This window comes from Oncorhynchus mykiss, chromosome 21 (assembly GCF_013265735.2).
Source record: "Oncorhynchus mykiss isolate Arlee chromosome 21, USDA_OmykA_1.1, whole genome shotgun sequence".
In the NCBI taxonomy this organism is placed as follows: domain Eukaryota; kingdom Metazoa; phylum Chordata; class Actinopteri; order Salmoniformes; family Salmonidae; genus Oncorhynchus; species Oncorhynchus mykiss.
The window spans coordinates 3,747,665-3,760,617 of NC_048585.1; the positions used below are offsets into that span (position 1 = coordinate 3,747,665).

General features: G+C 42.9%; 1 protein-coding gene across 10 annotated transcripts in view; it reads right to left on the bottom strand.

Moving 5' to 3' along the window:
* Positions 1-12,953, bottom strand: part of LOC110499739 (glutamate receptor-interacting protein 1-like) — a 718,235-nt gene that overhangs the window by 159,135 nt on the left and 546,147 nt on the right. For all 10 annotated transcript variants that reach the window (XM_036956623.1, XM_036956624.1, XM_036956618.1 and 7 more), the window contains one exon: positions 2,227-2,372. In XM_036956623.1, the coding sequence (XP_036812518.1) occupies positions 2,227-2,372 (146 nt within the window). The remainder of the gene's footprint in view (positions 1-2,226; positions 2,373-12,953) is intronic.

Consider the following 12,953-nt stretch of genomic DNA (forward strand, 5'->3'; position numbering starts at 1 on the left):
TCTGCGTCTGAAAAGGCTTTTATGCACAAAGCTTTTAGTCAGTTCTGTTGGCTGTGTTCTGGCTGTGTTTTGTAAGAGCTGGGATCTGGCTGTGTTCTGGCTGTGTTTTGTAAGAGCTGGGATCTGGCTGTGTTTTGTAAGAGCTGGGGTCTGGCTGTATTCTGGCTGTGTTTTGGCTGTGTTTTGTATGAGCTGGGATCTGGCTGTGTTCTGGCTGTGTTTTGTATGAGCTGGGATCTGGCTGTGTTCTGGCTGTGTTTTGTATGAGCTGGGATCTGGCTGTGTTCTGGCTGTGTTTTGTAAGAGCTGGGATCTGGCTGTATTCTGGCTGTGTTTTGGCTGTGTTCTGGCTGTATTCTGGCTGTGTTTTGGCTGTGTTCTGGCTGTGTTTTGGTTGTGTTCTGGCTGTGTTCTGGCTGTGTTCTGGCTGTGCTTTGTAAGAGCTGTGGTCTGGCTGTGTTCTGGCTGTGTTCTGGCTGTGGTCTGGCTGTGTTCTGGCTGTGTTCTGGCTGTGTTCTGGCTGTGTTCTGGCTGTGCTTTGTAAGAGCTGGGAGCTGGCAGGCAGGACTTCTATTGGAAGACACCTGCCTTTGACTACCTATAATGGAACCTTACTGCCTGTCTGTAACAGAGCTCTCTGACTGTCTGGAATGGAACCTTACTGCCTGTCTGTAACAGAGCTCTCTGACTGTCTTGAATAGAACCTTACTGCCTGTCTGTAACAGAGCTCTCTGACTGTCTGGAATGGAACCTTACTGCCTGTCTGTAACAGAGCTCTCTGACTGTCTTGAATAGAACCTTACTGCCTGTCTGGAATGGAACCTTACTGCCTGTCTGTAAAAGAGCTCTCTGACTGTCTTGAATGGAACCTTACTGCCTGTCTGTAACAAGGCTCTCTGACTGTCTTGAATGGAACCTTACTGACTGTCTGGAATGGAACCTTACTGCCTGTCTGTAACAGAGCTCTCTGACTGTCTTGAATAGAACCTTACTGACTGTCTGGAATTGAACCTTACTGACTGTCTGGAATGGAACCTTACTGCCTGTCTGTAAAAGAGCTCTCTGCCTGTCTGGAATGGAACCTTACTGCCTGTCTGTAACAGAGCTAACTGACTGTCTGGAATGGAACCTTACTGCCTGTCTGTAACAGAGCTCTCTGACTGTCTGGAATGGAACCTTACTGCCTGTCTGTAAAAGAGCTCTCTGACTGTCTGGAATAGAACCTTACTGCCTGTCTGTAACAAGGCTCTCTGACTGTCTTGAATAGAACCTTACTGCCTGTCTGTAACAGAGCTCTCTGACTGTCTGGAATAGAACCTTACTGCCTGTCTGTAACAGAGCTCTCTGACTGTCTGGAATAGAACCTTACTGCCTGTCTGTAACAGAGCTCTCTGACTGTCTGGAATAGAACCTTACTGCCTGTCTGTAACAGAGCTCTCTGACTGTGTTGAATTGAACCTTACTGCCTGTCTGTAACAGAGCTCTCTGACTGTGTTGAATTGAACCTTACTGCCTGTCTGTAACAGAGCTCTCTGACTGTGTTGAATTGAACCTTACTGCCTGTCTGTAACAGAGCTCTCTGACTGTCTTGAATAGAACCTTACTGCCTGTCTGTAACAGAGCTCTCTGACTGTGTTGAATTGAACCTTACTGCCTGTCTGTAATGGAACCTTACTGCCTGTCTGCAGCGACTGTAACAGAACTCACCCAGAGCTGAAGGCACAGAGCGAGGATGGAGACATTTCCACCTATCCACTCCTCTCACATCTACAGGACTGGCTGAGGGTTGGAACTCAGCAAGAGAAAGGGGGAGAGTGGAGCAGCAGGGAGACAACGGGGCACAGCTGGAGAGATCCTGGACTGGACTGTCACAGGCTACATCTCTCAGAGTCTGTCTGCTTCAACATGACAACTGATGGGAATGAGGTTAAGAGACACTGGGAGATCAAGTCTGTCTTTAGACCTTCCCCTGGCAGTGTCCTTATAATGTCCACCCACACCCCCTGGCAGTGTCCTGACAATATCCACCCACACTCCCTGGCAGTGTCCTGACAATGTCCACCCACACTCCCTGGCAGTGTCCTGACAACACCATATAAATGTATATGCATCTGGATGACAAGCTTCTTGAGGACACACACACACACACACACACACACACACACACACACACACACACACACACACACACACACACACACACACACGCACACTCCCATGACGTACCCATGATGGAGACGTCATACTCGATGAGTAGCGTAGCCTCCTGTCCACACTGTTTGAGGATGGACATGGCCTCTGCATGGGATGTCCCGTGAAGACGGATCCCATCGATACTCAGGAGCCTGTCCCCTGGCTTCACCGTACCCTCCCTGAGGAGAGAGGAGAGGAAGGGAGGGAGGGAGAGGAGAGGGGGAGGAGAGGGGGAGGGAAGGAGGGAGAGGCAGGGGACAGAGGGAGGGAGGGAGGGAGAGGAAGGAAGGAAGGGAGGGGGAGGGAAGGAGGGAGAGAAGGAGGGAGAAAGGGGAGGGAGGGAGGGGGATCAGAGGGTGAGGGAAGGCGGGAGAGAGGGGAGGGAGGGAGGGAGGGATGGAGGGAGGGAGGGAGGGAGGGGCAGGGGACAGATGGAGGGAGGGACATGAGAGGGGGAGGGAGGGAAGGAAGGAGAGGGGGGAGAGAGGGGGGAGAGAGGGAGGGAGGGAGGGAGGGGCAGGGGACAGATGGAGGGAGGGACATGAGAGGGGGAGGGAGGGAAGGAAGGAGAGGGGGGAGAGAGGGGGGAGAGAGGGAAAGAAAGAGCAAGGGAAAGGGAAAGGAGAGGGGGAGGGAAGGAAGGAGGGAGGAGAGAGGGGGGGAAGGAGAGAGAGAAAGAGAGAGAGAGCGAGAGGGGGGAGGGGGGATAGAGAAGATATCAGTCAGTGAGCTGTGAATTCTCCACTATGACAGAAAATATAAATTGCTATATTTGGTTTCCACAGGTGAGCTAACCGCTAACAGCTAACCGTCCAGCATGATGTGACACTGGAAATGAATCTCCACGCTGTCTCTGCCTTTGATCAGGTTTTATCAGAAACAACCTGTGACAACCGCTAGAATGGAATCCTTTCCTCCTAACTGGAAGTGTGAACACTGAAGCTACATCCTGATTAGACACACTTCTCCTGGTGGATTTAACATGGTGGAAACTACCTCCAGACGATGCTTTTAAACGCTGGGTGGGGAGTGTGCTGCTGGATGGGGAGTGTGCTGCTGGATGGGGAGTGTGCTGCTGGATGGGGAGTGTGCTGCTGGATGGGGAGTGTGCTGCTGGAAGGGGAGTGTGCTGCCGGATGGGGAGTGTGCTGCTGGATAGGGAGTGTGCTGCTGGATGGGGAGTGTGCTGCTGGATGGGGAGTGTGCTGCTGGATAGGGAGTGTGCTGCTGGATGGGGAGTGTGCTGCTGGATGGGGAGTGTGCTGCTGGATGGGGAGTGTGCTGCCGGATGGGGAGTGTGCTGCTGGATGGGGAGTGTGCTGCTGGATGGGGAGTGTGCTGCTGGATGGGGAGTGTGCTGCCGGATGGGGAGTGTGCTGCCGGATGGGGAGTGTGCTGCCGGATGGGGAGTGTGCTGCCGGATGGGGAGTGTGCTGCTGGATAGGGAGTGTGCTGCTGGATGGGGAGTGTGCTGCTGGATGGGGAGTGTGCTGCCGGATGGGGAGTGTGCTGCTGGATAGGGAGTGTGCTGCTGGATGGGGAGTGTGCTGCTGGATGGGGAGTGTGCTGCTGGATGGGGAGTGTGCTGCTGGATAGGGAGTGTGCTGCTGGATGGGGAGTGTCTGCTGGATGGGGAGTGTGCTGCCGGATGGGGAGTGTGCTGCTGGATGGGGAGTGTGCTGCTGGATGGGGAGTGTGCTGCCGGATGGGGAGTGTGCTGCCGGATGGGGAGTGTGCTGCCGGATGGGGAGTGTGCTGCCGGATGGGGAGTGTGCTGCCGGATGGGGAGTGTGCTGCCGGATGGGGAGTGTGCTGCTGGATGGGGAGTGTGCTGCTGGATGGGGAGTGTGCTGCTGGATGGGGAGTGTGCTGCTGGATAGGGAGTGTGCTGCTGGATGGGGAGTGTCATTAGAAAGACTTCCTTGACTGATCGTTCAACACGGTCCATTAATAGACTGTTTATAGGGAGGGAGGAGACAGAGAGAGAGACGGAGAGAGAGAGAGAGAGAGATTGAGGGAGCAAGAGGGAAAGGGATAGACAGATATAGAGAGACAGACAGATATAGAGAGACAGACAGATAAAGAGAGACAGACATATATAGAGAGACAGACATATATAGAGAGACAGACAAATATAGAGAGACAGGGAGGAGAGGAAGAGACAGACATATATAGAGATACAGGGAGGAGAGGAAGAGACAGACAGATATAGAGAGACAGACAGATATAGAGAGACAGACAGATATAGAGAGACAGACAGATAAAGAGAGACAGACATATATAGAGAGACAGACATATATAGCGAGACAGACAGATATAGAGAGACAGGGAGGAGAGGAAGAGACAGACAGATATAGAGATACAGGGAGGAGAGGAAGAGACAGACAGATATAGAGAGACAGACAGATATAGAGAGACATACAGATATAGAGAGACAGGGAGGAGAGGAAGAGACAGACAGATATAGAGAGACAGGGAGGAGAGGAAGAGACAGACAGATATAGAGAGACAGACAGATATAGAGAGACGTACAGATATAAAGAGACAGACAGATATAGAGAGACAGGGAGGAGAGGAAGAGAGACAGATATAGAGAGACAGACAGATATAGAGACATACAGATATAGAGAGACATACAGATATAGAGAGACATACAGATATAGAGAGAAATACAGATATAGAGAGACATACAGATATAGAGACATACAGATATAGAGAGACAGACAGATAAAGAGAGACAGACAGATATAGAGAGAAATACAGATATAGAGAGACATACAGATATAGAGAGACAGACAGATAAAGAGAGACAGACAGATATAGAGAGACAGACAGATATAGAGAGACAGGGAGGAGAGGAAGAGACAGACAGATAAAGAGAGACAGACAGATATAGAGAGAAATACAGATATAGAGAGACATACAGATATAGAGAAATACAGATATAGAGAGACATACAGATATAGAGAGACAGACAGATATAGAGAGACAGGGAGGAGAGGAAGAGACAGACAGATATAGAGAGACAGGGAGGAGAGGAAGAGACAGACAGATATAGAGAGACAGACAGATATAGAGAGACATACAGATATAGAGAGACAGGGAGGAGAGGAAGAGACAGACAGATAAAGAGAGACAGACAGATATAGAGAGACATACAGATATAGAGACATACAGATATAGAGAGACAGGGAGGAGAGGAAGAGAGACAGATATAGAGAGACAGACAGATATAGAGACATACATATATAGAGAGACATACAGATATAGAGAGACATACAGATATAGAGAGAAATACAGATATAGAGAGACATACAGATATAGAGACATACAGATAAAGAGAGACAGACAGATATAGAGAGAAATACAGATATAGAGAGACATACAGCTATAGAGAGACAGACAGATAAAGAGAGACAGACAGATATATAGAGACATACAGATATAGAGAGACAGACAGATAAAGAGAGACAGGCAGATATAGAGAGAAATACAGATATATAGAGACATACAGATATAGAGAGACAGACAGATATAGAGAGAAATACAGATATAGAGAGACATACATATATAGAGACATACAGATATAGAGAGACATACAGATATAGAGAGACAGACAGATATAGAGAGACAGGGAGGAGAGGAAGAGACAGACAGATAAAGAGAGACAGACAGATATAGAGAGACATACAGATATAGAGACATACAGATATAGAGAGACAGACAGATAAAGAGAGACAGACAGATATAGAGAGACAGGGAGGAGAGGAAGAGACAGACAGATATAGAGAGACAGACAGATATAGAGAGACATACAGATATAGAGAGACAGGGAGGAGAGGAAGAGACAGACAGATATAGAGAGACATACAGATATAGAGAGACATACAGATATAGAGAGACAGGGAGGAGAGGAAGAGACAGACAGATATAGAGAGACAGACAGATATAGAGAGAAATACAGATATAGAGAGACATACAGATATAGAGAGACGTACAGATATAGAGAGACGTACAGATATAGAGAGACAGACAGATATAGAGAGACAGGGAGGAGAGGAAGAGAGACAGATATAGAGAGACAGACAGATATAGAGACATACATATATAGAGAGACATACAGATATAGAGAGACATACAGATATAGAGAGAAATACAGATATAGAGAGACATACAGATATAGAGACATACAGATATAGAGAGACAGACAGATAAAGAAAGACAGACAGATATAGAGAGAAATACAGATATAGAGAGACATACAGATATAGAGAGACAGACAGATAAAGAGAGACAGACAGATATATAGAGACATACAGATATAGAGAGACAGACAGATAAAGAGAGACAGGCAGATATAGAGAGAAATACAGATATATAGAGACATACAGATATAGAGAGACAGACAGATATAGAGAGAAATACAGATATAGAGAGACATACAGATATAGAGACATACAGATATAGAGAGACAGACAGATAAAGAGAGACAGACAGATATAGAGAGAAATACAGATATAGAGACATACAGATATAGAGAGACAGACAGATAAAGAGAGACAGACAGATATAGAGAGACAGACATATATAGAGAGACAGGGAGGAGAGGAAGAGACAGACAGATAAAGAGAGACAGACAGATATATAGAGACATACAGATATAGAGAGACAGACAGATAAAGAGAGACAGGCAGATATAGAGAGAAATACAGATATATAGAGACATACAGATATAGAGAGACAGACAGATATAGAGAGAAATACAGATATAGAGAGACATACAGATATAGAGACATACAGATATAGAGAGACATACAGATATAGAGAGACAGACAGATATAGAGAGACAGGGAGGAGAGGAAGAGACAGACAGATAAAGAGAGACAGACAGATATAGAGAGACATACAGATATAGAGACATACAGATATAGAGAGACAGACAGATAAAGAGAGACAGACAGATATAGAGAGAAATACAGATAAAGAGAGACATACAGATATAGAGAGACAGACAGATAAAGAGAGACAGACAGATATAGAGAGACAGACAGATATAGAGAGACAGACAGATATAGAGAGACAGGGAGGAGAGGAAGAGACAGACAGATATAGAGAGACAGGGAGGAGAGGAAGAGACAGACAGATATAGAGAGACAGACAGATATAGAGAGACATACAGATATAGAGAGACAGGGAGGAGAGGAAGAGACAGACAGATATAGAGAGACATACAGATATAGAGAGACATACAGATATAGAGAGACAGGGAGGAGAGGAAGAGACAGACAGATATAGAGAGACAGACAGATATAGAGAGAAATACAGATATAGAGAGACATACAGATATAGAGAGACGTACAGATATAGAGAGACGTACAGATATAGAGAGACAGACAGATATAGAGAGACAGGGAGGAGAGGAAGAGAGACAGATATAGAGAGACAGACAGATATAGAGAGACATACATATATAGAGAGACATACAGATATAGAGAGACATACAGATATAGAGAGACAGGGAGGAGAGGAAGAGACAGACAGATATAGAGAGACAGACAGATAGAGAGAAAAACAGATATAGAGAGACATACAGATATAGAGAGACGTACAGATATAGAGAGACGTACAGATATAGAGAGACAGACAGATATAGAGAGACAGGGAGGAGAGGAAGAGAGACAGATATAGAGAGACAGACAGATATAGAGACATACATATATAGAGAGACATACAGATATAGAGAGACATACAGATATAGAGAGAAATACAGATATAGAGAGACATACAGATATAGAGACATACAGATATAGAGAGACAGACAGATAAAGAGAGACAGACAGATATAGAGAGAAATACAGATATAGAGAGACATACAGATATAGAGAGACAGACAGATAAAGAGAGACAGACAGATATATAGAGACATACAGATATAGAGAGACAGACAGATAAAGAGAGACAGGCAGATATAGAGAGAAATACAGATATATAGAGACATACAGATATAGAGAGACAGACAGATATAGAGAGAAATACAGATATAGAGAGACATACAGATATAGAGACATACAGATATAGAGAGACATACAGATAAAGAGAGACAGACAGATATAGAGAGAAATACAGATATAGAGAGACATACAGATATAGAGAGACAGACAGATATAGAGAGACAGGGAGGAGAGGAAGAGACAGACAGATAAAGAGAGACAGACAGATATAGAGAGACATACAGATATAGAGACATACAGATATAGAGAGACAGGGAGGAGAGGAAGAGAGACAGATATAGAGAGACAGACAGATATAGAGACATACATATATAGAGAGACATACAGATATAGAGAGACATACAGATATAGAGAGAAATACAGATATAGAGAGACATACAGATATAGAGACATACAGATATAGAGAGACACACAGATAAAGAGAGACAGACAGATATAGAGAGAAATACAGATATAGAGAGACATACAGATATAGAGAGACAGACAGATAAAGAGAGACAGACAGATATATAGAGACATACAGATATAGAGAGACAGACAGATAAAGAGAGACAGGCAGATATAGAGAGAAATACAGATATATAGAGACATACAGATATAGAGAGACAGACAGATATAGAGAGAAATACAGATATAGAGAGACATACAGATATAGAGACATACAGATATAGAGAGACATACAGATATAGAGAGACAGACAGATATAGAGAGACAGGGAGGAGAGGAAGAGACAGACAGATAAAGAGAGACAGACAGATATAGAGAGACATACAGATATAGAGACATACAGATATAGAGGAACAGACAGATATAGAGAGACAGGGAGGAGAGGAAGAGACAGACAGATAAAGAGAGACAGACAGATATAGAGAGACATACAGATATAGAGACATACAGATATAGAGAGACAGACAGATAAAGAGAGACAGACAGATATAGAGAGAAATACAGATATAGAGAGACATACAGATATAGAGAGACAGACAGATAAAGAGAGACAGACAGATATAGAGAGACAGACAGATATAGAGAGACAGACAGATATAGAGAGACAGGGAGGAGAGGAAGAGACAGACAGATATAGAGAGACAGGGAGGAGAGGAAGAGACAGACAGATATAGAGAGACAGACAGATATAGAGAGACATACAGATATAGAGAGACAGGGAGGAGAGGAAGAGACAGACAGATATAGAGAGACATACAGATATAGAGAGACATACAGATATAGAGAGACAGGGAGGAGAGGAAGAGACAGACAGATATAGAGAGACAGACAGATATAGAGAGAAATACAGATATAGAGAGACATACAGATATAGAGAGACGTACAGATATAGAGAGACGTACAGATATAGAGAGACAGACAGATATAGAGAGACAGGGAGGAGAGGAAGAGAGACAGATATAGAGAGACAGACAGATATATAGACATACATATATAGAGAGACATACAGATATAGAGAGACATACAGATATAGAGAGACAGGGAGGAGAGGAAGAGACAGACAGATATAGAGAGACAGACAGATAGAGAGAAAAACAGATATAGAGAGACATACAGATATAGAGAGACGTACAGATATAGAGAGACGTACAGATATAGAGAGACAGACAGATATAGAGAGACAGGGAGGAGAGGAAGAGAGACAGATATAGAGAGACAGACAGATATAGAGACATACATATATAGAGAGACATACAGATATAGAGAGACATACAGATATAGAGAGAAATACAGATATAGAGAGACATACAGATATAGAGACATACAGATATAGAGAGACAGACAGATAAAGAGAGACAGACAGATATAGAGAGAAATACAGATATAGAGAGACATACAGATATAGAGAGACAGACAGATAAAGAGAGACAGACAGATATATAGAGACATACAGATATAGAGAGACAGACAGATAAAGAGAGACAGGCAGATATAGAGAGAAATACAGATATATAGAGACATACAGATATAGAGAGACAGACAGATATAGAGAGAAATACAGATATAGAGAGACATACAGATATAGAGACATACAGATATAGAGAGACATACAGATAAAGAGAGACAGACAGATATAGAGAGAAATACAGATATAGAGAGACATACAGATATAGAGAGACAGACAGATATAGAGAGACAGGGAGGAGAGGAAGAGACAGACAGATAAAGAGAGACAGACAGATATAGAGAGACATACAGATATAGAGACATACAGATATAGAGAGACAGGGAGGAGAGGAAGAGAGACAGATATAGAGAGACAGACAGATATAGAGACATACATATATAGAGAGACATACAGATATAGAGAGACATACAGATATAGAGAGAAATACAGATATAGAGAGACATACAGATATAGAGACATACAGATATAGAGAGACACACAGATAAAGAGAGACAGACAGATATAGAGAGAAATACAGATATAGAGAGACATACAGATATAGAGAGACAGACAGATAAAGAGAGACAGACAGATATATAGAGACATACAGATATAGAGAGACAGACAGATAAAGAGAGACAGGCAGATATAGAGAGAAATACAGATATATAGAGACATACAGATATAGAGAGACAGACAGATATAGAGAGAAATACAGATATAGAGAGACATACAGATATAGAGACATACAGATATAGAGAGACATACAGATATAGAGAGACAGACAGATATAGAGAGACAGGGAGGAGAGGAAGAGACAGACAGATAAAGAGAGACAGACAGATATAGAGAGACATACAGATATAGAGACATACAGATATAGAGAGACAGACAGATAAAGAGAGACAGACAGATATAGAGAGAAATACAGATATAGAGAGACATACAGACATAGAGAGACAGACAGATAAAGAGAGACAGACAGATATAGAGAGACAGACAGATATAGAGAGACAGGGAGGAGAGGAAGAGACAGACAGATATAGAGAGACAGGGAGGAGAGGAAGAGACAGACAGATATAGAGAGACAGACAGATATAGAGAGACATACAGATATAGAGAGACAGGGAGGAGAGGAAGAGACAGACAGATATAGAGAGACATACAGATATAGAGAGACATACAGATATAGAGAGACAGGGAGGAGAGGAAGAGACAGACAGATATAGAGAGACAGACAGATATAGAGAGAAATACAGATATAGAGAGACATACAGATATAGAGAGACGTACAGATATAGAGAGACGTACAGATATAGAGAGACAGACAGATATAGAGAGACAGGGAGGAGAGGAAGAGAGACAGATATAGAGAGACAGACAGATATAGAGACATACATATATAGAGAGACATACAGATATAGAGAGACATACAGATATAGAGAGAAATACAGATATAGAGAGACATACAGATATAGAGACATACAGATATAGAGAGACAGACAGATAAAGAGAGACAGACAGATATAGAGAGAAATACAGATATAGAGAGACATACAGATATAGAGAGACAGACAGATAAAGAGAGACAGACAGATATATAGAGACATACAGATATAGAGAGACAGACAGATAAAGAGAGACAGGCAGATATAGAGAGAAATACAGATATATAGAGACAGACAGATATAGAGAGACAGACAGATATAGAGAGAAATACAGATATAGAGAGACATACAGATATAGAGACATACAGATATAGAGAGACAGACAGATAAAGAGAGACAGACAGATATAGAGAGAAATACAGATATAGAGAAATACAGATATAGAGAGACAGACAGATAAAGAGAGACAGACAGATATAGAGAGACAGACAGATATAGAGAGACAGGGAGGAGAGGAAGAGACAGACAGATAAAGAGAGACAGACAGATATAGAGAGACATACAGATATAGAGACATACAGATATAGAGAGACAGGGAGGAGAGGAAGAGAGACAGATATAGAGAGACAGACAGATATAGAGACATACATATATAGAGAGACATACAGATATAGAGAGACATACAGATATAGAGAGAAATACAGATATAGAGAGACATACAGATATAGAGACATACAGATATAGAGAGACAGACAGATAAAGAGAGACAGACAGATATAGAGAGAAATACAGATATAGAGAGACATACAGATATAGAGAGACAGACAGATAAAGAGAGACAGACAGATATATAGAGACATACAGATATAGAGAGACAGACAGATAAAGAGAGACAGGCAGATATAGAGAGAAATACAGATATATAGAGACATACAGATATAGAGAGACAGACAGATATAGAGAGAAATACAGATATAGAGAGACATACAGATATAGAGACATACAGATATAGAGAGACATACAGATATAGAGAGACAGACAGATATAGAGAGACAGGGAGGAGAGGAAGAGACAGACAGATAAAGAGAGACAGACAGATATAGAGAGACATACAGATATAGAGACATACAGATATAGAGAGACAGACAGATAAAGAGAGACAGACAGATATAGAGAGAAATACAGATATAGAGAGACATACAGATATAGAGAGACAGACAGATAAAGAGAGACAGACAGATATAGAGAGACAGACAGATATAGAGAGACAGGGAGGAGAGGAAGAGACAGACAGATATAGAGAGACAGGGAGGAGAGGAAGAGACAGACAGATATAGAGAGACAGACAGATATAGAGAGACATACAGATATAGAGAGACAGGGAGGAGAGGAAGAGACAGACAGATATAGAGAGACATACAGATATAGAGAGACAGGGAGGAGAGGAAGAGACAGACAGATATAGAG